At 46.5% G+C, this 26381-nt stretch overlaps 1 protein-coding gene across 1 annotated transcript; it reads right to left on the bottom strand.

Moving 5' to 3' along the window:
• Positions 1-1101: 1101 nt before the first annotated feature.
• LOC119384972 (uncharacterized) lies at positions 1102-24802 on the bottom strand. The gene is made up of 7 exons (XM_049414022.1): positions 24472-24802; positions 17952-18104; positions 15734-15954; positions 12792-12892; positions 11707-11812; positions 2092-2256; positions 1102-1119 (listed from the first exon to the last, which is right to left on the bottom strand). Exons 1-7 carry the CDS (start codon positions 24800-24802, stop codon positions 1102-1104), a joined length of 1095 nt encoding a protein of 364 aa, XP_049269979.1.
• Positions 24803-26381: the final 1579 nt, after the last annotated feature.

Raw genomic sequence — 26381 nt, 5'->3', positions numbered from 1 at the left:
ATGATTATTAGTGACAGGTGCTAACCTGAAAAACCATAATGTTCATGTCATGTATGGCATGATTTACATGCTCTACTCATGGTGCACTCGCGGCCATTTCGCTCCTTTGATATACACCAAAATTGGTATTGCGCGATGTGACTGTATGACGAACATAAATGAGAGGTCTTAACATGCGAATCATGTTATGCATGTCATGTACGGTATGATTTACATGCCACTGTCATGGTGCGCTTCCGGCCGTTTTGTTAACGTGATATATACCAAAATTGGTATGGCATGACACGAGTGCGTGATGAACATAAACGACAGGTCATGTATTTAAATACCAGAATATGCGTTTCATTGGCATGGTGTACACTAGATTGTGCATGCATGCGTGCATGGCAAACATGCGATATATGGTGGACTAGATGGCATGGCATGAATGATTTCATTTGGCTCAAAGACAAACAAGGCGATGTATGCAGCTCTTTGCTGGCTGCTTCGCATTACATCGATTCCCACAGTGCGTGGGATCTGCCGAATTTTTTTCTCGTCGTTTAATGGTCACAGTCCTAATGCAACATTTGTAGAGCACATATACAAACCTCAGCTTCAGTTGCCTGCCTGCGTATACTGCTTGCGTAGCTGTTTTCTTCATTGCTTGTAAGGTACTACATGCTGTGGCACATAAGAGGCGGACTTTCATGGTCTTTCGGTCTTTCTTTTTAGAGGCGGAAAAATACACTAAAAATTACGCGTTTCGAACCAACAGAAATGATGACCCCAAATGTCTCTTACATACATTGCACTGAGATTGTGACCATAAACGGAATGATTACATCTTTGCATCGAAATTGTGACAGTGATGTCAAGAATAAAAGAAATAACATTTATTCAGTACCAATTACCGCATTGTTAACCAAGCCTTGTAAAGGATATTAATAATAAAATGGAATGACTGTTTTATACACCGAGAAGGCATTGCGCTTTAAAACCACTGTGGTTCATGTTTCATGAGACACTCGAAAATGACACTCTTCATTCATCACGATTCAGTTATGTTTATGAACTCTGTACAAGGTACTCCCATCGTAGTGTACTCGCGATGCGTCTGTGTTAGCAGCTGTGGAATGACTGGGAACAAGAAAATTGGATTTTGATCCACAACTGACATTGCTGCAAATAATAAAGTGCGCTAATTTTTAGCGAATGATGTTAAATATCGCTTTGCAAGATAACTTGCGCGTTTCGCAGCATTTCCATTTATGGAAATTCCTCGCTAAATTAAGAGTTATAAATATTATTACTGGTTTCAATTGCAGTCAAGTAAAAAAAATATCAACAGACGTGAGATGAACAATCTTTGTCAATTGAGCTGAGAAGGTTTCGTATGATGTTTCGTTTCGTTAACAGATTGCGATGACAAAGGTATCACTCATTGTCCAGTTTTACTCAGCTCCATCAAAACAGCTCTGTGGAGCTACAAAGCTAACATTCCTTCTGCTGTCTATCCTAATGACAGTAAGAACATAGATACATATCGCCCATCAGCGTCACATCATGGTGAGGTAATTCTAAAGGCTCGTTCACACATGCGGAGGGCACCGGTCGCGCGACCAAGTTGGTCGCAAAGCGACTGTTCGCACATGATCGCAAATGGCTGCTTTTGTCGCAAAGCAAATGATTTGGCTCAGTCGCTTACTGCTCGATTTTTCAGCCGCGTGACTGCAGTCGCGAAGCGCTGAACCAATCAGATGCGCAGGAACGGGATGCCAGCTTATTTTGCGGGGCAGCAGCAATGCGAGCAGACTTGAATTCTGTGCGACGGGTGCAAGTCGCACGCAGGTGTGAACATCCGTCGCCTTGAGTCGCTTTTTGGTCGCCAGTCGCGAATGGTTGTGTGTGACCAGTGATAGTGTCAAGTGTGAATGAGCGTCAAGACAAATCGCTTCTGGAAGCTGCGCTATTCCGGGATAGATCACACAATCATTGCAGGACATCTTCAGTTAGGCGCGTAACAGTTGGATTTTCTGCACGTTTTCAAATATCTGATGCGTAGTTTTTTGCTGAACAGTATGCAGGCGTGGTGGAGATTAACATACTTACATGCGTCAAATTCAGAGGTATGTCGACGCAGTTGACGTTACTCTGGAATTTGACCACGGTATCCTTTGGACAATGCCTTGCCATCAGCGTCATGGAGATTACGACGGACTTAGAACCGACATGTTGCCGCATAGGTTGGATCAGATCGCGGTCTATGACCGAACTCTGAAAAAACAACAAAAAACATGCAGATCTGCACTATATAGTTGTGGCTGAAATTATCGATCAGCTAGGGAAAAGCTCTTGTTATTAAATACATTCTTTTTAAACCAAAACAATATTATCCGCCCTTCAAATAAAATCTTATTTTGTGTTGTGTCTGATTGCGGCAGGAGGAGGCTGAAAATTAGTTGTGGCCTTGCAGTTGTGCACGGGTCCGGAGCGAACGCTAGCTAAGTTAGAAGCATTTGTTAATCGAAACGCCACCTTTTCTCGTTTCGCTCTGTCCTTCCTTAGACGTCGGCTTGTCTCTGATGATGATAATGCTGTACCCTTTGCAACGGGCTGGTGTCGATTGAATCCATGCCAAAGATAGTCGGAAAAAAGTAACAGAGAAAAAGAAAGGAGTAGAAAAAGTTAGCTGACGTCAGCGTGAGACTGACCGGTCTTGAGGGCCACAGCGACGATGCGCTCCGTTTAAACACATCATCTCCCCCTACGGGCAACCATGGTGGGATGCGAAAGCATCGCGGGGCGAGCGCATCGTGTTTCCGTTTCTCTTATGTGATTTATGAGACGGTGGTTGTCGAGGCGTTTGAATTACCGCTTGCCGACGCTTATGTTTACGTTCGGCTTCTCGAGCCTTCCTCTGCTCCGCGGCGGTGGCGCTGCCGCTGCACCTAGCACCGACGTTGACGTTGTTCATGGCGTTTCGCACACCGTTCCACAGAGAGAATGACGGAAGCACAGCGAACGCGCGCTTTCGCAGCCTCGCAGCTTCGAGATTCGCTTGCCGGCGTCGCCGTTTACGTTCAGCGTCACGAGCGTCCATAGCGCCGTTGCGAAGGAGAGGGCAACGGGAGCGAGCGCGCGCCGCATTATATACGAGCGCACAGCTGTGGCGGAGAGAGATAAACGGGAGAGGAGAAACGAGCGGAGGCAGCGCTCACGCCACCTCCTCCCACATCCTCGCGCTCACGCGAGTAGAGGGGGGAGAATTGGCGCACGCGCAGTGTGGGTGCGGACGCCGCAGAACGGACACTGCCCCGAGCATAAGATGCTTTCGCATCTAAAAGGCCGAGTAAGAGAAGAGGCACTTCAGTCTACGCTCGTCGCACTTCGGTCCACCACTCAGTCAATCGCCGCTTTGTCACAGAAACCGCTCCCCGCACATCTGCGGCGTGTTCGCCGGGCGGGGAGAAACCGTGCGCCCGCAGATATGAGGTGGCCTCTGTCGGTGGTGGTCACCTCTGCGAGTGCTCCCCCTAGCCGTGTGAAGAGCTGGAGCAGCGAGCGCGCGCACCTGCTAGCAGACAATCAGGTTCGCCCCCTCGACAGCGTCTGTTGCTCTTGACATCACCTAGTCTGACAGGTGACGTGACAACGGCCGCTGGGGAGAGCGGAAAGGCACGGAGAGGAGCACGCGAGCATCTGTTGGTTGTTTAGGAGTCTTTTTTAACGGCTGCTTTGCCGGTGCTTGGACGCCCAGTGTCGCCACGGATGGCGCGCCGGCTGGGCCGTCGTTGCCTGCGCATCAGCCCAAGAGACAGGCTGAATCTAATCATCCAGTAGGTAGAGCAACACGGCAGACTGCGAAATCCTATTGCCATCTGAAACACCGGATGGAGGCCAGATTAGCACTATATAGGGAAGCTTCACAAGCGCGGAAACATACCAAGAACGAAGCTACTGCAGCCGTCACTTGCGTGCACAGTCTTTACAAAACCAAGTCAAACAAACATTTCACACGTGATAATTAGGTTTACAAGAGTTCATCCTCAGCCAACTTTTTGTTGCTTTGATACCTTGGTAACTACAGCGCAGGCATCAAAAACGACAAAAGTTAATGATTTTAACAAAGACCTTCGTAGGCAACCGAAATTTGTCCGCGAGATGGAGGACAGGTGTGGTGTGCTTCTGGTCAGCACATCGGGTGCTATAACGGCTTCCGGGAAAACTTGCCTTCATCTGATGTTCAAAGCTAGATGCCAAGTTAGAAAGCATGTTTTATGCGTCCAACTCATTCATTGAGCACAAGGCTCTGTTCGGTGTGCTCGGTGACCCATTCTGATTAGCTCTGGAGGAAGAGATCATGCATTGACGAGACTTCCAGCTACATAAAATCAAACAGTTTTTAAAGCATTCTACAGGCAACACACAAAGAGATAGCACCCATTCGCTCGCTCGTCGCCCTCGTTCATGTAGTGAAGGATCACTGTGGCTTATTTTCCTGCTGACCTTGGCTGCTTGTGCAAGGCAAGTTCATTGTTGATGAAACACTAGGGCCCCTTACCCTAGCCTTTTCATACACAATCGAAGTAAAAATCGAGCAGGAAACCATTATTACCTTCTAGCAGGTGCCAGCTTTTGTGTGTGTTTCGTGTGTGTGAGTTTTCGTGTCCATTAACAGTTTTCGCGTGCTATTGCGTGACTTTGCCAGGCATGCACACATTTTGCGAGCTGTGTTGTTACGTCACAGGTGCGCTTCAAGTTTAACGATAACAGTGCCAATAATATCATTGCAGTGGGAGTTGTCTAACTGCAAATAGCAAAGGGACGTTCAATGCTTTTTTTGTGATCCGATGGACACGTTTTCTTACACGAAGGACACGTCCATTCAATAGTTTGCTTGTTGTTAATAACGAAGAAAAAACATCGAACTACTATGATTTTAATAAAATGTCGTGACGTCAGCAGTATTAGCAAGGTTAAGTGAACGCGACATTTTCAACTTGCTTAAAATTCTGATGAGCGAGAAATAGTAAACTTTGAAGTTTTAACAGGAGAGCTGTTCTAGGGCTGGGCCCGATGAGAGATGAGTGTCCGGGTGTCACGCTCCGGTTCCCAGATACAGTGGCGTACCAACTCGTTCGCGAGTGGGGGGGGGGGGGGGGGGGGGGGGGCTGGCGTCGCTCATGCAAATATGGGCGGGAAGCCGTAAATGTTTCATAGCCCGATCAAACGCTCTCCTTGCTCAGGAACTTCAGTTTCTTTGAAAATGAATAGCATCGCCCTTGCTCCATATTCAAGCTGCTGTGACTTGATGAGTGTGCAGAAGTGTCCAGTATTTTAGTTATGCCTAGCGAGGACAGCTAAAATAGATACCCACTTTAGTGTCCGATTAGCCTGCTTCACTTGGCTTGTCATATGGCACCCTGAAGCTATCGTGGCTTCTTGTAACAAGGCAGTGGACTCGAGCATATTGAGAAGCCCAGCTTTCAAGTTTGCCCCGTTACTTGATTTACCTCACCAGGGAGATGATCAGCGTCTACGGCTTTCTGGACTAAGAAGACTGCCCACCTGCAAAGGATTGTGTCTGTTCCTAATAATCTTTACTTCTCTCTCGCTACCTAATAAAAGTTTTCTCTCTCTCTCTCTCTCTCTCTCGCTACTTCTTTGTCAGCAACGATGAGTTCACAGAGAGTTGTGCACGCGCAAGAACAGCTCAACATCGTTATACTACAACTGAAAGCATCTATTACACACATATGAATCCATCTCGCCCGCTGCTACAAGCAACCGCTGCCAATGTGATTGGCAGACAGCCTTCTTAAATTACGTTCAGAAAGAGACGCTGTCTGGCTATTCCGAAAAAATATGAGTTGTTGTTCAGCACGGTAATGTGCCGCTTATTGTGCACACTTCATTTTAACGCCGCGAGTTTTCGCAGGCTTGTGACGTCGCGTAACAAGGAGACGATTTTATGGCACATTGACAATTTGTGACGAATAGCGAAGAACCAATGACAAACAATACGCCGTATTGAAAATAGTTAATTATTATTATTCTTTTACGCAGTCATGCGCACGTGGTAATTTCGGTGCTGTGAGCATGACCCAGAAAATTTCGACCAATCATTAACAGCTAACGACCTACACGGAAGGAAACAATGCAGGGTAGTTTAACGTTATAATCACCCACATTTATTCAAGGAAAAGTTGAGCTTACGCAGTTCACGTAGGCTATTTACTTGGAGGAACCGGAGGGGAGGACTAAAGGAGCACTTCACCGCTTTTTTGTCAAACCCCCACCCAAGCTGGGGAAAAGTAGGAGGGAAAGGAACGACAGCTGATATATAAATTCGTAGTCATTTATAATCTGATAACTATACACAACCAGCTCAATGTGGTTTGCTTAAGTATTAATCGACTGAACTTGGTATTCTTCTTAAGAGAGACTTTATATTAGAGGGCTCTAACACTAAAGAAATTGGCACTCGGCTTATCCTGAAGACTTCTTCGAAGTACCTTGCTTTGTCAGCCGCATGTTTTGTTTAACAAGTGAGAATTTAATTTACTAGAATCATAGCAGGTTCTTCATACTCGTCGTATCTACAACGCCAAACTAAGACTGGGAAGTTTGGTGATGCAATGCTCAGATGATCAGGGTAAATTTGGGTGTACTTTTAAAACTTCATGGTTATATTTCAAAAATGTTAATAAACACTGCTGTGTTGTCGCGGTATAGGGCGGTTCAGCCTGCACAAACTGTTTGTGCAGATTCTTCCCTGACTTAAAACAAACAGTTTTGAAAAGCAAGTCATCTGAACAGCTCTATGAATATACTTGAAAACTGGGCTTCTCAATGTGCTTGAGTCCACTGCCTTGTTACAAGAAGCCACGATCGCTTCAGGCTACCATATGACAAGCCAAGTGAAGCATGCTAATCGGAGACTAAAGTGGGTATCTATTTTAGCTGTCCTGGCTAGGCATAAGTAAAATATTGGACACTTCTACACGCTCATCAAGTCACAGTAGCTTGAATATGGAGCAGTGGCGATGCTATTTGTTTTCAAAGAAAGAAACAGAATTTCCTGAAAAAGGAGAACGTTTGATCGGGCTATAAAACGTTTACTGCTTCCCGCCCATATTTGCGTAGCGGATTACTTCAAGGTCAGGCCAGGCAGAACAAAATAAAATCATGACAGATTGCTGTAATGTTATAGAGCCCCTGCTGAGCGATAGCCTCCCCTGCAGTGCTCGAGCGCAAGACGCACAAGCGTGGAATAGGCAGCTCGCATCGCAGGTAGCCTACAGTACGTGGTCATGACACACAGAGGACAGTCGTCACAGCAGAATCGTATGACAAATTTTATGCCAAAATTAAGTTACTGCTGCGATCAAGTAAAACTTTGCCTGTTAGTTTCCCAGTTTGCAGCCGACAATAGCCACTGTCGAAAGTGGGGGGGCTCCGATCCCCCCCACCCCAACATTTCTCAGTGTGTGTGTGGGGGGGGGGGGGGCTAGCGCCCCCCTTGCCCATCCGGAAGATACGCCTATGCCTAGATACACCATAGACGGCATAACTGCCTCAATCGCGGATGAAGTGGTAGTCGCACAGTGAAATGGGGAAGGGTAGCAGAGCAGCGGCTCCACGCAGGTCACTAGACCAGAAGCGCTCCTGGGGAAGGCAGTGGACTCCGCACAGCTCGAGCAGCAGCGGGAGCTCCCACAAGAGCGGAAGCGCCGAGGTCGAGGGGCAAACCCCGAGCTCCGAGAGAAGGTAGCGCAAGAGAAACGAAGTCCACCACAGCGAAACGCGCAAGGACCATGCTTAAACAGTCACAACGCCACCACGAAACACACCAAAACACACATACGACACCTAAACACAGAAACAAAAGAGCGAGGATAACAGTAAAACGCAGAAAGGAACGGCGCGAAGGAACGGCCACAGCTCTGCTGCTTGCCCAAATTTCACTTCATCGAACTGGGTTGAGTTTTTTAATAGTTCCGTTCGTACGCAAGAACTCGGCGCATCTGGGTGAAAGCTAAGCGAAGAGAGAGAGAGAGAGAGAGAGAGAGAGAGAGAGAGAGAGAGAGAGAGAGAGAGAGAGAGAGAGAGAGAGAGAGAGAGAGAGAGAGAGAGAGAGAGAGAGGAAGCATGGCATAGCATATCGCGCCGTTTCCTGCTCTTGTTCATTAGTGCAGTCTATAACACATTTTAACAACCCTTTATGTGGCGACGAGTAATACTGTCCTTCAATATCTATGCAAAAACTTTGTAACCGCCGGGTTTCTCCTCTGAGAGAAACTGAATTAGCGCTTGAGAATTACGAATGACGAAAGGGTCTGAGAAACTCAGTGAGGCTTTATAAGATTAGAAATTTGGGTCAGTTAGCGATGTATACTTGGTGAATTAAATCGCAATAAATAAACAGGACAGAAATGTGAGACATACGGGACGGGCACTACTAACAACTGTGAACATTTATTGGAAAGCATCAAATCAGTAGCAAATAGTCTGCCGCCATAGCACATCACTTTATGATCAATAACGGTACGTCTCCTTTCGCAAGCTTGGTCGGAAATTCCACAACCTTCAAAAAAGATTCACCGAATGATCCGTAGCCGACAAATGAAAGAAGAGGAAAAAGAAACCACTGGCCTTTTGTTTCTAGGAATCAAGAATGTCGCGACCGTGGCTGTCTTTTCGAAATATGGAACAACACATTCAGTACTTTTCACAGCTCCGAGAGAGAAAGAATCAAATTTAATGAAAACGATGACCCGGTGGTCTAAAGAGGGGAGGGGTCAATAGTGGGTGTCATAAAATAAATACATATATAAAGACCTACAAGTTCATAACCTGCCGCTCAAGCCGGTCTGAGAAAGATAATTTCTTTGAGCCATGCTTAGATTCAACCAATGATAACCGACACAGCTCAGTTCGTTGGCTAGATCGGTCAAAAGCCTCATTCGAAACTGAACTTCCAGAGTAACCAACTCCAATAATATTTAGCACAATGCATCGCTACAAATGGTGAAAGATATGAGTGCTTCAGCTTGCTTAAAATTTTACTGAAGTTTTTTTTTGCTATTGGGCAAAAGGCGAGGCTGTCAGATGGATTTCCGCTTGTGAATCTACGATATTGGAAGAATATATGAAGACAAAAAGTGAAATTTACCGAACCAGCACAGTATTAAGCGTCCATGTAAGAGGCTGATGCAAGATCGACTGCTTTGTCTCTGGCGGGGCTTGGGAGAACCAGCGAGCCTGCTAGTCAGGCTTTCAACTCAACGCGTTGAAGCTGTCGCGTATGCCAACGCAATATTTTAAAGACGATAGTCTTTCTTGGGATACTTAAACAGAGAAATTCTGGTCTGTCTGTCTGTCTTTCTGTTTGTCGGCACGTCACTCGATTCTGCCACTCGGCCAAAGTTGAACCACTTGCCCAAGGGCCAGCCATCTTGAACGGCTGACTAGGTTCATACTTGTGTACATTGTCGATCAAAAAGCAAACATTACGCATATATGAGGCGCAAGATCACTAGGTAAGTATTAGGTGGTGTGTTCCTTTAATAGAAAATGCATACATACGTAATCCTAAAGACCCTAGTTTCTTAAGCTGCGCTGAAAATGCGACTGCGCTGAAACTTGCCTTCCTCTGTGCCCTCTGCACGAGCTCATTGTTGGTTTCGGTTCTGTATTGCACTGTACGAATGCCATGGGGCTCCGCTCTGGCATTCCTGTTTTACCCAGGCGACGTGTAAATAAAAGAGTGTGTGGAGAGTACTCGTTGAGTGCGGACGTTTCTTCTGCTTCGGCGCTTCGCGCCAATTAAACCGCGTGTTCGGGCTGGCTGGCGTCCCCGCCGGTCGCGTTGGTCACCGCCGGTCTTCGCCTGCTGCTGCAAAGGGACTACCAGCCCGCAACGCAGCACTCATGTTTCCCGACGTATTGCCAGATGGCGTCCATATCTCACGCAGCGCCTCTTCTATCGTCTTTAGACGACATTTGCAGCGAAGCACGCAGATACGCGGCCAATTTTTTTCGACACAAAGATTATCGCTTGCGTAGCATCATTTCTGAACACCTAAACCCACCCCATCTCTCCTTTCCCCAGATGCCACGCATGTTCTGCCAAGATCCGATACTGCATCCGATATCAAAGTGAAACCGTCTCGAACTGGTTCCTGCTACCTATGAGGTACAGGTCTAGATCACAGTGCACCCCTCACATTCATGTGGTGTGGCGGCACTCAGTCACAGTTACACCGGTAGTGGGTTCACAGGACACCGCAATGTGTTTCAACCCACTGCCTCCCAGCTTCGCAGAAAAAAGCGTTCTTCACATCTCGCCGTGAAGCTGGAGATCATTTAATGCTTTAAGGAGGCACATATGTATTGAAATATGTGATTTCATCCTAGGCAATGAAATCGTGAATGCAACAACAGCAATGGCCGTCGACCGTGACTGCACAAGCGATAATGCGCGTATAACCTGCGTTTACGGTCGATGCTTCGGGCTGATACGACCACGAATCTAAAAAACGAAAATTTTGTTGCGCATGTATATATGCAAAGTTATGGAATAATAAAAAGAGCATATAACCACATTTACGAAATGGGATGTTAGCATGGAGTTCTTTGTGTGATCGCAGTCCTACCGAGCTTATTCTTATTTTCACTGTCTCAACGCTCATTGATATATCTAGCAAGCTCCGAGAAGGCTGCACTTGCAACATAGAAATATCAAAGTCGCCATCAACTGACGGGCCACATGTTCATAGCACTTGAAAACCAACTGCTCAGCATGGAAACTTGTGCCGTCTTTGCCGCCTCAGCCACGTCGTGTATATATTGACGTCTACGAAAGTTGTCGGGATACGCAGTCGGCCCTCCTATATCACTCTTAACTTTCGTCGTTTATATTGGCTGGATTCGTTTGAAGTGCACGGGCGGTGATTGGCTGAGGTTAATAGCGTGAAGTAAGGACCTCAATACCCTACCATGGCATCTTCCCTTTACTTACAGAGTAGAAGAGTGCTGCTTTAATTTTCAGTAGATGTGGCACTTGGGCTAGCAAGATCGTTTGAACGAATAAAAAATGGGGTTATCTATTTTCACGTACGACTATCTTGCTAAAACGCTCTAAAACAATTCATTTCGTGCAATCTTGCCTGCTGTTGTTTGCACGCGCATATATTAACAATACGTTAACACAGTTTGGAGAATTAGCCATTCGACATTGCCTGTCGTAGCCTGTCATTAAGACACTGACCGGTCTGCCAGTCTACGACCACCTGTGTGAAGCTAGGACAGCACTATAGGCGCTTGAAGTTAGGAGAGGGGTCGAACCTCGCCTTGCATTCCAAGGGTCGCGGTTGTTACCCACGGCTGATGAATACGGATGTGGTAGGCTGTGCAGGCGCCAACTTAGAACAAGAGATTTTAGAAGCTGTCCTAATTGAAAAGTTTGTACCTGACATGTGTGTTGGTGTGACTTCGGTCGCTCCTTTAAACAAGAAATTGCGATTCATGAAGAGCCACATTTAAGCTATTTACTTGTTCACGCCAGTGTTAGAACAGGTCAGCAGGGTGTCTGCTATAGATCAATTATAGTTTTGCTGTCTAAAGCTGCTTTGTTTGCGACTTCACAGCTGCCAGTGTAATGCAGATTGACATTGGCGTATCTCAAGGAAATACAGAAAAATACGAGTAGCAACAGCTCACCAAGTTCTCTTCATTCATTTTCTTCGAATAGAAGTTGTCGAAGTACAAGTGCGTAAACGTGCGGCTGATTCCCGACATCCGGTACACGAAGGTAATCGATGATTTCCTAAAGGTGAGAAAAATATTTGCATGAAATATAAAAAAGTCAGAAAATCTGAAGTCGTCTTGCACATCAGCTCGAGCTTTTCCTTGGCGCTTTTCAAGTTCAAGACACAAAAGCAGAAATACCCCCCCCCCCCCCCCCCCACACACACACACACTGAGTTATGTACTATGTACTGCCCTGAAAAATATATGATACGAGATATGGTACGAGTTGGAACACTACAAAGAGGAGCATTTTAAACTGTTTTGTCTTCCACTACAACAAAATACAATACGGTATACTTAAGCATTGACTTCCGAGGCCGTTTGACAAACCTACTGGATGGTTTTCTACGGGCTGTTACAGCAAATTTGAGCCAACATTAACTTAAATAAAAAAAAAAGCTTAGCTCGTAGAATACACGTTTATCAGACTAACAAGGCGTTCGGTTAACTATCCACTTCTGCTACTAACACTACGCTTGCGTACTAATTACTTGGTTAACTAGAAATCTAAAGAATAAACAGATCTTAGATATCTTTGGCTCGTATATGCTATATAAGTTTACGTTGGTACTGATCAACTGTCGCTCTGGAACTCTACCTACAATATGTAATGTAATATGTAATATATAATATAATGTATAATATGTTGCATGTTTTACGCTTAGGAAGCACTTGGAAAACCAGTTATACTTTAAGCTTCGGGCATATATAAGAACTGTGACTTACGCGATATTTCATATCGATAAAAGCCACACTCAATGATAGTAAAAGCTCTTCGATGGGGAAAATGGCTAAATACGTTCAGGAACTTCTTTTGTTACACTAGCAACTGTCTGAAACATTGCATTGCACGCCCAACAAAAGTTTCGAAAGTAGATCTAGCGAAAGTGCCTTGCACTGTTCGCGGCTGTATAGTCAGTTTACTTAACAGTGACTGCAATTTGTATGTCAGACAGTGAACAACGGATAATCAATCAAAACGAGTTCTTTCGTACCTGGATACATCCAGCATCATGGCCCCCAGTGCTGAACGGTTTCCAAAAAACACGTCGTATCTGATCAGACCGTGATAGGACTGAACTTCATCGGACAGGGTCTACGAGATAAAGAGAAAAGCGGATGAAAGAACAGATCACGTACGCTACCTCATTCATGTTTCACGTTTTTTTTTTGTCTTGTGGCAAGTGAATATTATCGTTAGGCGTAAGTCGCTCTTTTATGATGTAGTCATAGGCAACTGAGCAAAATGAGAACAACGCAATGCAACACGAAGAAGCAAGGATGATGGGAAAGAGCGCTACTTCACCTTGTGTTGCGTTGTTACCATTTCTGGCAATAGAATTTCTTTGTCTTTCTCTTCGTTTTTAAGCATGAAATCCTTTCAGCGCCCGTTGTCGGCGGCCTTCAAGTGATCGTGAGCCAAATGCCAGCGCCGTTATCCGGGCACTTAAAACTGTTTTCCGGGCATCGTGGAGGGACCGCAACGAGACATCCAGGATAAAAAAGTGCGGTCTTTGGCACCATAGGAGTGCGCAGGGTTCCCCATAAGAGGCGGGGGTGAACGTTGATCGCAGCACCCCCCTCCCTACTAAGTCAATGTACGAGACAGATTTTGCGCCCCCCTTCCCCTACGTAACTACGACGGTCAATGTATGAGTCAGCTAGTGCCCCCCCCCCCCTATTCACCAAAGTTCAGGGGGGGTGGGGGAGCGCACGCCTGTTTGGCACCATTTCTTACAGCACCGCGTTACGTACCCTGGCTACGGTTTCAACAAATGACAAAATATACTGTTCACACTTATTCTTAGCGTTTGTTCACACTATCACTGAAGCTGTAACTTTTTGAACGCTGAAATCTTATTCACCATTTACAATAGCGGCATTCCAGAGGTAGATAGGGCACCATTCATTTCCTCTTTCTCAGACGACGGCGCCAAGCCTGCGCTATTTCGAATGCCAGCGGTGGCCGAGCAAACGGCACGCTGCAAGAGGTAATATTCAGCGGTTTTGTTGCGGGGGCTGCCGCATTCTTCGAGAGATTGCGCCACGCTGCGTCGGGTGCACCAGCCTGCTGTCGCGTCATGGCTGCATCGGCCACGTGCGGTAGGCAAAGACCAAGATTTATCTCGCCCAATGGCAGCAAACAATGGCGTCTATATGGACGAGTGCACAATGTAGTGAGGTGTAGTTTAGTGGGGTGTGCCCTTGAAATCTGTATTGCCGTTTGACATTTCATGATTATATCTGCTCTCGATTACGCGAGAGCCAGCCATTTTTACCATTTTGCACATGACGAACCAACTAGCCGGAAACATGTTTTGATAGACAATTTAAACACGGACAAGTAAGGTTTAAATTGGCTATTTGTTTTATTGTTTCCGCCAGCATGCGTTATGTCAGTATAATCTCGGCTTGCAAATTCGTTCTGAGGTTAGAGAGCCCAAAGAACACTTGACATCCGCGACAGCGCGAGCTGCGGCGAGATCACGTTGGGTGCACCGATCTGCCGCATCGTAAAATTACCTGCGTCTCCCTCCGCGTGAAATGATCTTCACGCACCTTAAATCCCCGAAGGAAAACAGCTGATTTACCTCTGTCCAGGCGCCGCGAATTCCTGGTGCACAATACTACAAACGCCGAAGAAAAAACAAAAGAAACAAATATTGATGAGTGGACTTATAGGTTTGTTTCAGATCTTGAGAGAAGACATTCAGCTGGCTCGAAAACTACCTGGTTTTGTGATCCTGCCAGCTATTTAAGCATATGCAATTACATTCGAAAGGTTCGGGTAACTTTTAATGTGGTCTTTACATTCCCGGCGCAAAATGAAACAAGTGTTCTTTGTTTTGCGACTTCTCTGCGATGCAGGAAGAAAAATTACATCGTGGCGAAGCACGTCACGCCTGCGTCTAATCACAAATTCCATTGACAAGCACTCCAACACATTGAAGCAACTACGGAAATCTTTCCAAATGTTTAACGGTGGTTCTCCTTCATTTTGTGTATCTTTTCGACAGCCTTGTAGGCACACGACTGCTTGAATGTCGGTGAAAATGTCGGTGTTTTTAATCAAATCAAATAAACTCTTTATTTACACCATGTGCAAATAAATATATTGGCGGAGGACGACAGAAGAAAATCTGCCAATGGGTGGCTTGACTAGTCCGCAGCCCATCGTGATGAGTGGCGTGTGGGCCACAGCAATGAAAAACAGTCAATAAACAATTTTAAACTGATGATCTGTGCGGAATAAAAGTAAACCAGTATAGTAAAAAAAGGAAAACACGCCGCTAGGATAAGTGAAATCAATTGTCTTCTGCAAACGTCGCTGTAAGTTTAGCAGTGGAATAAACGAATAAATCAAAATTAACAGACCGAAGATACATTGACCAATGATGGTAAAGAATAACACAAGCGTTCCATGCCTCACTTCTCTTCCTGAAACCACCCAAACATCACAAGAAGTCAGTGCCTCCTACGCATACATCACCTAAAGCATTTCGAGTATTATAACATCTTCTCAGCTACCATCGGCGCCTTCAGAGGAATGTATTATCATGAGTGACGTCAGCGCACCGCATACCTACACCATTCAAAATTCTCCAGTGGCTCTATTTAAAGTCTGGTCGTCCAGTACTGAAGACCGATGCTGAAAGCACTACACCGCATGCGCCTGCTTCAACGCACAGCCTGCGATGCACTTATGAATGTCCCGCATGCAAGTCACCAAGCTGAGACGCTTGGCGCTTTCTCACAGCGACGGCGGAGTGTCACTGAGTCTATGTTCAGTCATGTGAATGGAGACAAATACCTAAAGAAGCACTTGATCAAAGACAATACTAATTGTAATGACTGTGATGAACATTGGCAGATGTCTTCTGCTGGAATATAATAAGAGAAAACAAGCTGATATGCAGCCTATGCCCTATCAACGCACCTGGGCATCTTCCAATATCTCGGCGGTGTCGGCATCCGTAATTTCGTGATCGCTGAGCACAACGCCGTGACCCTTCATGTCGACCACCTTCTGGACAAGGCCCCTGATGACGGCTTGTGAAGTAAAGGCGGTACTGCGCAGCACGCTTCGTTCGACCACCAGCAGGAGCGGAGTGCCTTGTGCACTTTTCATGTGCTGGAGTAGGAGCCCTTCGAGGGAAGCTGAAATCCACCGTGACAAACAACGGGATGTGAATACGCGCATTCACAGCTTGTAGGAACCGAAACATTCGCGACATGCAACGATAGCCGTAGAAAGGCTGGTAGTGACTGGTGATTAACAGCATTGCTTTATCTTATGAACTACGCGAAACCCAGAACGAGAAAAGAAACAGGCATAACCTTAAAGTGCGGTCCTTGAAGGGCGCCCATATGTACGCGCTACGTCAACGTTCCTGCAATTTTGTTTGTTCTGTTGCAGTCATAATTAGAGTAGCGATGTATGCCGCAGATGAATGAAGATAGTCAAGCACCTGATGCATAACCAGCTTTATTTAAGCACACAGGCTTAACATATACAGGATGACACAGTCGCCATTAGAGGCGGTGATCAAAAACAGAAGCCGAAACCCAATACTGCGCACTAATTCGAATGGCTTGCTTATACGTGTTGCTGAACAACAGTGCAGCGTTAGGATGATTCCATGTTGTAGACAGAAAAGATTAAGCACATCACAAGTGAGCCTATATTATTATACATCTCACTTAGCTATACTACTAGCGGATCACAGTCAAGAAATGACTATACAAACGACTTCTTTGGAGAAGCAAGTCTGCGTAATGCTGTTACTCTTTATCTGATACATCATCGCTCTTGTTAGCTATGTGCAATAAAGCAGCATTTATGTAGGACGTAGGAAAGGGCTCCGCATTTGCAGGTGTCTTGATTCTACAATGCCCTCCAAATCATGCTGCATAAGCGTTCTAGCGCTTCGTGATGATCATAGAGAGTCGCTTCGGCCGCGTAAAGGACCAGCGGCCTTTAGCTCAGCGTCACACTGCCACTTAGCGGCCACGTCTGACCACGTCTCTCTTCTCTCGTCACTACGAGCGCGCTGGATGCTACGAAGGGAAGGATGCCACGGGTGAAAGAAGTTACGTCAGCGCCTTTCATGCCATTGAGCGCGCGTGATGAAAGACGATGGCTCTCTCCCGCTGGTATTTTTGTGAGCGAGTGTGGTTCACTGTGTGATGTTAGTAGACTATGGAGTGCGGCGCCGGCACGTGGCGGCATACTTTGGTAAGAAACGCATCTGATCCAAATGCCGCACTTGATTTAAGTCGACCGTTGACCAATAGCATGCTGTCTGCTGTTCGAAGTCAAACAGTGGGCGCCGATACCTTCGAAGCGAGAGAGGACGGGCCCATGTTTGAAGAGAGGGTGCCTAAGAAAATGTCAACTTCGCGGTGCGTTTGCAAGCTCTTAGAGCGCATGATGGCAAGATTTGACTGAGACGTTCATAGCAGTGTCTGCTCCGCAGCATGTGTTTTCTCATCAAGCCTGAGGGGTGGTTCAGTTAACTAAACGCGTCTGTTCGTCATGGACGATAATACTATTATTACGATATTCATCTTGCACGAATGACCCAGTTTTCGTTCTTGGACGAATGTTCTATGCTTTCCTTCAAAATCATTTTTCAATCAAGTAAGACTAGGCAGTAAGACAGCATTTTTGTTTTCTGTCAAGACGTTGTTTTATTCATTGTGTTTTATTGCCTGGCTGCTTTCCGGCATTGTACACTGTCAAGTCGTCGATGAAATGCGAATTTGCGATCTCATGGAAGTTTGATTAAAGCTCACGCATCCGCAAGTGATCTGCCCCCTCTCCCTTTCTCCTTCGTCCCTTCTGCAATAACCTTTACCAAGCCTCAGGGTTGATATGTTTAATTAATATTTCGTCTGTCGGGACTTACGAAGGTCGCCTGAGCTTCAGGAATTAGTAGTGTGGTTTTCTGAGTCATGGTTGTCAAGTACATGATTAGAAAGTGAAGGGTTCCAGCACGTTACGACGCGAGCACAAGAGCAGAGACGCACAGGACAAAAGCTGTGCGTCTCTCCTCTTGTGGTCGCGTAGTAACGTGCTGGAACCCTTCACTTTGTAATTCAGGAATTACTTCTTCGTTTAGCTTTGTAGCTACCTTGACACGGCTAATGAATACCTGAAGTGAATTTGATGGTCGTCATGTACGAGTACAAGGGATGTCTCTGAGGTGGCGAGAGTGGCACGTCGACCATGACGAAGTCGCAGCTGCTCGGTATCACCGCTCCCAGAAAGCCGTCAGCATGGGAGTGACACAGAAGGCCACGAAGATCTAGAAAACACAAGAGAAATGTAAAGGGCAAATAAATTTTAAGTTGCGCAAAACTGTGCGAGTATTCTATGTTTTAGGTATTACCGCCAAATACACAGGGCGAAAAAGACTTTTCTCAGTGACAGCACTTGCGCGGCCGCGTTGTGGACTTCAAACCGACGCTTAACACCGAGAACAGTCAGCGCTCCGCGTTGTCGCAGCGTCATTACAAAAATAACATGGCTTATCGTGGAATAACTAACAGCGTAGCAGTGTTGCACTGTTAGTTATTCCATGATGAACATCCGCTAAACAGCCCAACTCGCGATTCTACTTCAACATGACTTACCTCTTCGAACATAGGATGGATCCATTGGTCGATCTGAGAAATGAAAAGACGCAGAGCAAAATACGTCATAGCCAGATATTGCTGAAGTAGATAAGTTACTTTTAGCGGTTTAAGAACAGAATTATATCATTGCAGTAATTTATTTCAGGCATCCGAGTATATGACTGTTAGCAGTTTAGTGCCTTTGTTGGGTGAATAATGAAAAACTATACATACGTGAAAAATGAGGGGACAGACTTCATTAGTATTGCATGAAAGGAAAATGGAAAACCACCCGTTTGTAGAGCGAATCCTCAAGAAAATCCATAGGGATTTCTTTAAAGAAAGCTTCATGGTTGCCGAAAAATTCGTCCTGGTCTGGGGATCGAGCCCGAGACCAACGCCTTTCCGGGGCGGTCACTCTACCAATTGAGCTAACCAGGAAGCTAGCAATCGGTCCATATATAACAAGCACTGCTCGCGACATTTTGAAATTGAAGATTGCCGTAGTTTGGGCGTCGCACAGGCCACTTGCACGAAGAGCGAAAATGGAGGGAAAGGAACAGAATATTTGCGCAATAAACGTATTCGCTCAAGGTTGCCGTGAACTAATGACAGCTAGAAAAGGGGCCAAGCCCTCTGGTACCGTCTCTCAACCAAGTTACCGTATGTACTCGATTGTAACGCGACCGCGATTGTAACGCGAGGGATGAATTTTCCTTACGTCCAGGAAGAAAAAAATGTATTTCGGTATTCGGTTGTAACGCGAGGGTCGACTTTAGGTAGCAAAAATCTGGAAGAAGCTCGCGTTACATTCGAGTAAATGGGGTACAATGCCATCTGAACATATAGCGAAATCGGTTTGCGAAAAAAGCTTCTAAATATTGATCAATATTTAGTAATTCAATGAGGGAGCGATGTTAAGCTGACTTCGAGGAATATTTGTAAATTCCAGGCCGCGTACTGCGCCATAATGTTTGGCCTAGGTGCTCTCAAGAGCATCGACTACTGATTAGCGGCATTTTCTGACAATGCTGAAAAAGTGTTGCAGGGCTCCTTTGAAATATTGCTAAATGAAATGCACAACCAAAGCTGCTTGTTAACACAGTCTGGCGGAGAAATAAAGCGCACTTGCATGTTGTTGTCGTAGAAGTTGTCGTTGTTGTTGTGGTTGTAGTGGTAGTTGTTGTAGTAGTAGTAGTCGTTGTAGTCGTCGTCGTTGTACTCGTCGTCGTAGTCGTAGTAGTAGTAATTGTAGTCGTCGTAGTAGTCGTAGTAATAGTGGTAGCGGTAGCTGTAGTTGTCGCGGTGCTAGTCATAGTAGTAGTTGAGGTAGTTGGGGTCGAAATAGTAGTCGTAGCAGTTGTACCTTCAGTGGTTATTGTCTTGCCCTTGATCGTCTCGACAGATGCGTCGTCATTCCGTGAATCCCGTGTCGAGCTTGTACCTGTAAGATATCAGCAATAGTGCCTTCTTTTATGCCATAGTTGCCCGGAATGCGCACATAAACAGGGACGGGATCGCGTACGCCTATTCCGCTCCGTTTCTGTTCCGTGCTACCTGAAGTGGTGCCGATTGCAAACGCAAGCACGGGCGCACCGGTGGGAAGCAACAAAATTTTTTTTAGAAAACCCAATCAGACGCTGTATTTCCTTTTTTCTTCTTTGAAAACGAGTGGTATTGCCTGCTCTGACACACTCTACTATCTGCGTGGTTGACATGACCCGAAAGCGTGCAGAAGATTATACAGTTTAGCTGGGCTGAGCTATAAGAAATAAAGGGCAGGATGAGGATTCCGCCTGTGCGTTCGGATCGGTTCGCTTCCCATTGCTTTTCGTGCGGTGGCTTGCAATGATCGCGGCAGCTTGTTGCAAGGCGTTAAACAAACGTATCCATAGCAAAGAAGTGTTTGCAAAAAGTTGTCGTAAAGCGCAAAGACGTAATCAACCGCGTTATAAGTGCATGTAAATAAGTCAGTTTTTGCCAGCAGCTACGAGTCATCACCATTACCAGCCTGGCTAAAACCACTGTAGAGAAAAGGTCTCTCCCATGTGTGTCCGATTAACCCGGTCTTGTGCTTGCTGTGGCCACGTTATCCCTGCAAAATTCGTAATCGCATCTGCCCACCTGAATTTCTGCCTCCTCCTGCTGCTCTCGCCTAACCACACTCATAATTTCATGTCACATTTCATGGCTCGCTGCATCGTTCTCCATTGAAGTTTAACTAGGGCGACCCCTCTTCCTACTAGCCAAATGCGGAACACTCTTAAATGGGGGCGGATTTGACATAACATGATGAGAACTTATTCATTAAGTACAATAATCTACTTTTGAACTTTTGACTATTGCAATATCCTGTCACCTCTCAAACAAGGAAATATAGAAACTGATCAAAGCTAAGTTCGAATACATATCTGTGTAAACAAAGCTATTTCATACCTCCAACACAAAACAAGGTTATTAACAGAAACATAAAAATTCGACAGCTAAACAAATAGTCACTAATAAAACAGTTGTGGCTTAGTTTCTGCTTTGAACCGCGCGGCTAGCTCGATTTTTTTGGAGGCTTTGAGTGCTTGCAGCTAACACATCCTAAAGAAAAAGTGAACAGATGCAGCTGAACTCAATGCGCAGCAGAACATCGTGCATCGGCCGCCGCTGTAGGAGGCAGAGAATTCAGCACATTGACTAAGAAAAAAAGAATATATGGCTTTCGTCTTCGAGTGGTCCTATACGAATGCATAGGCGACCCCGTGAGTTTTTCTATTCCGTTCGGATGAATGCACCGTCTGGATATTCCACGAAACGGTAGGCTTTGTTCGGTATGTAAATGTGCTGTTGACAGCGTACACGTCATTTTGACGTCGCGAGCCTGCACGGTTCTGTGACATCACGGGACCTACGGATGGTTTCAGCGCAGGCCAACAATTTTTGACCAATAGCGAAGGATTAATGGCTATATCATTGTTTATAAAAATAGAACACTAGAGGCTGTAACATTGCTTCGTCGCGTAGTTCCTCCTATTTCCTTGCGGAAGCTGGCGCACGGACGGTAGAATCGTGTGGCAGCAGAAAACTACGGCAACGACTTTCATGTAAATGCAGTCCTGCACATGGCGAATGAAACCATTCGATACGCACTTCTACGTTCTACCTGACCTTAAGTGTTTGAAGTTATTCTGAAGAATCTGCAGCTTGAGCTGAAAGTTTTGTTTTCGTCGAACAGAACTCTATTTTCGAAAGTCGAACGGTATCTCAGTGTGAATCAGATCACTCATGCTCCACATTCCAAGCAAGCTTACAGGAGGCTTAAAATAAATGCAATGTGTGGGTGGTTTATTGCATAACTATTACACAAAAGAGCAAGGTATGGTAGGACAGTGACTAGAGACATCTAAATTATTTTAAGTTCAACTGTTTTTTACCATTGCAACTTTCAACCTTTCCCTGATCTTCTATCCCCATTCCTTGTAATATTATTTGTTACGACTACCGCACACATGATGTACGAATATGTATATCTCCGGTGCCCTTGCTTTTCACTCATTACATAGGTGGCTCCGTAATACGAGTTTCTGTAAGGACGTTCTAGCGATCAAGAAATCCTCAGATGGAACGGCATCTTACCCAGAGCACTGAATATTGATTTTCCCTTTGTTTTGCCGCTGCCTGCACTAGTATATTGTTCTTACATCTGACTTGTCTTGAATGTTTTAAAAGAATGTTGTTCGTATTTTGATATAGAGCTCACTTAACAGGTTCGTTGAAATAATGTCCCGTGGCCGCCTCTCGAAGCTTGAGTAAAAGTGCCATTCGTGAGATTAACGTCAATGAAAGTACTTCACACAAACGCCACTCACTGGTCAACTGCGCAGCAGGAAATACGGCAAAAGAACACTTATTACAGAAATTAGAATACTTACTTGGCTTGTTTTTAAACACTTGTTGCACGTCTTGAAAGGAACGCAAGACAAAGAAACAAAAATGACAAAGTTGAATTCGTTATGGCGTATATATTAAAGGGGCCCCGCAACACGCTTTCAGCTTGGTCAGAAAATGCTGCCGATAGATAGTAGAGGCTCCTCAGAACGTGTCAGCCAAGCATTAAAGCGCTGCACGTGGCCGGAAATTTACAATTATTTTTCAAAGTCAGCTATAGAACCCTCCCCCCCCCCCTTTTCCTGCGTAGCCTTCAGCAGCTCGCTTGTACGAAAGGAGAGAGAGAGAGCGCTTAAAGCGTACGACAAATCACAGTGACTCCGCTCGTACTTGAAGAATTCTGAAACTTTTCCGGCAGTCGATTTGTGAGGCAATTCAATCAAACTCCTTGAATGAAGCCATTTGATGAATACTTGGAAAAGTGTTGGAGGGCCCCTTTAAGCATTGAACAAAATATATGCGTGTCATTAATTGGTTACAGCTAAAATTTCGCAGCTGTTTCCGCTTGCAGTACGCAGTATGAAAGAGAAGCTGTGGTTTCTTTAATGAATCATGCAGAGATATGCCTGGTGGCATAACTAGCATACGTTACATGGCAAGCGAGAGATGTTGCACAGTGCACGACAGATTAAAATTGAAACAGAGCAGTAGTAATGCCTTCTGCGCTTTGCACAAGGCTGCCCCACTTGCCCCGCTATGAGTAGCAATAAATCAAACCCAAATTCACGTCTTCAAAGTCATCGATATAAAGCGGCAATAACAGTTAAGACAGATGGCACCCCTGCCTCAGTTCTGCATCAAGTACCGCCGATTAGGCTGTGGTAATGCCTGCTATCGTGGGTAGCCTCGTGAAAGAAAAGGCAAATTTACCACAAATACAATCATTTCTCTTACGAAACCAATATAATTACTTTTCGCCTATTCATACACACTCAATACGTTCTTCAATTGCGTTATAAAACCTTTGACTTACGATTACGGCTACTGGACTTCGTCGTGCTGAACATACGCGAAAATGTCTGCAACCTATCGGCAGTATTATTATCCTGCCCTTTATTCATCTGTGAGTTGGCAGACACTAGCAAGCTACAATAAATGACAGTGTATTTTAAATGGGATTGCCTAGGAATTCGCCTGACAGAAATATTCGATGGCTTGATGTCAAGCACTGAAACGTACCAAAGGGCATCTTTGATTCGTCGTCTTCTAATGTATCTGCAAGAAAAACGTTTCCAAGTCTATTACACTCGGACACTGACTATAAAAATTGAAGCTGTCTTTAAAAAAAGATCACATTGCTGCTTGCTATTACTCTGCTATCTTACTTATCATTTTAGAGCAAGCATTTTCGGGAAATTTTCTATGGTTAAACCTGCAGCATACCTTCGGTTCACTGCAACTTTATTGCTTCATTAGAGCAGTGGTTATGATAAAACATCGAAATATTGCTCACTAATCTAACCATAGCTTCGGCCTCAAATGGTTGTTTGGTTGGTTGAAAAACTTTATTAGGGTCCTCCAAGGCGAGCGTTAGCGCGCAGCGGGCGACTTCTACGTCGGGACCGTCAGGCCAAGCCTGTCGGTCACTTGGCGGGCCTGCTGGACGGCCCAGGGGCCGCCTCCCACCTGGCCGAAGTAGTATCGGGGTTAGTGTACGTTGCCTTGCACTCTGCGCTAGCGTGGCTACATCCCCACATGCGGGCCAAGCGTCATTGGGGAATACTTCGGGATAGATTGCATGTAGGGTGCTCAGATTAGGGCACGTCTCCGTCTGCAGTTGTCTGAGTGTAAGAGCCTGAGGCCTATTAAGTTTGTGGGGAGGGGGTGGGCACACTCTTCGCGTGAGGTAAAAATATTTCGTAATTACGTTGTACGTGGCAGGCGCATCCCTGTTCTTCGCAACCTCGTTGTCACCGAGCCGTTGTCCGAAACCGGTGCGGTCGGTTAGAGCGCACGCGGTCTCATCGGCAGAATCGCTGAGGTTGTGGGGAGCGCCCTTGACTTGCCGAACGTGTGTGGGAGACCAGATATGTACATGGTGCTTCATAAACCGCGGCCGCCACTATGGAGCATGAGCAGGGCTTTCTCGCAGACGACGCCGCTCTTGAAAGCTCTGATTACCGACCTCGAGTCGCCGTATAGATGACATCCGTTTCGTTGTCCAGGATGGCAGGGGCGATGGCGACTTGCTCGGCAATCGCCGGGTCGTCGGTGCGGACCGATGCGCAGTGGTGATTTGCTGTTTGGAGTCGACGACGACCACAGAGAAGGCGCGGCCCCCACGGTACGCTGCCACGTCGACGAAGCTGACGCTGCGCTCCTCGCTGCGGGTCTGCTTGAGAATAGTGGTAGCTCTGACCCCTCGCCTCCCACGGTTGTGCTCGGGATGGGCGTTCTTTGGGATCGGTGCAACGGTGACGAAGTTGCGGATCTCGCGAGGCATCTGCCTCATATCGCTCACTTCGGCGGGGAAGTGGCCGAGTTCTCGTATGTCTACCGGCCTGGGAGGTCGAAAAGCGCGCGACCTGGGCCCCCTCCTGGGCTTCGGTAATCTCCTCTAGCGTATTGCAGACTCCGAGCTGAAGCAGGCGCACGGTGCGCGTCCTGGCATACCAAGGCCTCACTTGGTGATCTTTCTGAGCAGGACGTTGAGCTTGTCCCGCTGTGCTCGCTGCGAATTGTGCATGGCCGCGACGCATGAAAAGTCGCAGCGCCCGAAGGCGTTGACCAGGCGGATGAGGTTGTCGCCCTTGAGGCCGTGGTGGTGGTTGGCAGTCCAACCGAACCAACCAAACCGCGTTGTCCATCTCAGTTGCTAGCTTGAGTATAGTCTTGGCGTTGGAACCGTTGGACTCAGAGTCATGCCAAGGACCTCTGTAGATCGACTCGGGGTATTGCGCCACCGTCTCCCATGTGGAGCTTGATCTCACACTCGGCGATCGCTTTCCAGCCCTTGGGCTTGCACCCTCGCCTTGTGGGTCGTTAGAGGAGGAGCTCGGACTTGTTCGGGGAACACCTCAGGCCCGTGGGCTGGAGGTAATGTTCAGTTGTGTCTATGGCTTTTTGCAGGGCGCGCTCGACCTGCCCATCGCTGCCGATGGGCAGCGACCTACCGAGCACCAAATGGTATTATTGTCGGCGTAAAACATGTGGTTAATGTCCTCGATGCGCGAGAGCTTCTTAGACAACCCGACCACGGCAAGGTTGAATAGGGTGGGTGAGATCACGAATCCCGGCGGGGTTCCGTGCGAGCCCAGCTCAATCTCTTTGGACACAAGGTCTCCCGCCCTGAGGGTGGCTTTCCTGCGGATCAGGAACGGTTAGGTGTACTCGTAGAATCTGGCTACCGGTCCGAGCTCAGCGATCGACCGTATCACGAAACAGTGGGCAATGTTGTCGAAGGCCTTCTCGAGGTCCAGGCCGAGAATGGCAAGCATGTCTCGGGTGTTGCGGTCGATGACTTGGTGCTTGAGCAGCTTTAGGGAGTCTTGCGTCGAGAGCTTGGCGCGAAAACCGATCATGGTGTGTGGGTAGAGTCCGTGGCCCTCCAAGTAAAGGGTCAGCCTGTTGAGCACCACGTGCTCGGCCACCTTGCCCACACAGGGCGTGAGCGAAATGAGGTCCAGTTTGTCCATGTTGGGTGGCTTGCCGGCCTTGGGGATCAGCACGGTGTGCGCGAGCTTCCACGGGTCGAGGACTTCGCCACAGTAACTGGCGATCAAATCAATAACGCTTTCCCTTTCACAATCCACGCGGGAAAAAAGTGACTAAGCTGCTGACAGAGAGCTGCTGTAATGTAATCACAAAAAGTGTACCATGATGCACTCCTCGCAATTTGGGTATCTCGATTTAGACCTAACGTTCCGAACCTTTCTACTTGTTTTACTCAGGACAGTATTTCCTAGTACTCCATCCTGCTTTGCCTCACACTACTTAACGTGCTCCACCCCGACATTCCTTGTCGCAATAAGCCTTGGTTTGTCATGTTTAATATTGGTGTCCGTTACCGCACCTAGTTCTGCATATCTGGA

The sequence above is a fragment of the Rhipicephalus sanguineus genome, chromosome 3 (genome assembly GCF_013339695.2).
Source record: "Rhipicephalus sanguineus isolate Rsan-2018 chromosome 3, BIME_Rsan_1.4, whole genome shotgun sequence".
NCBI lineage: Eukaryota > Metazoa > Arthropoda > Arachnida > Ixodida > Ixodidae > Rhipicephalus > Rhipicephalus sanguineus.
Note: the sequence above shows the minus strand (reverse complement) of the source record. Positions and strands in the feature narration are given on the sequence as shown.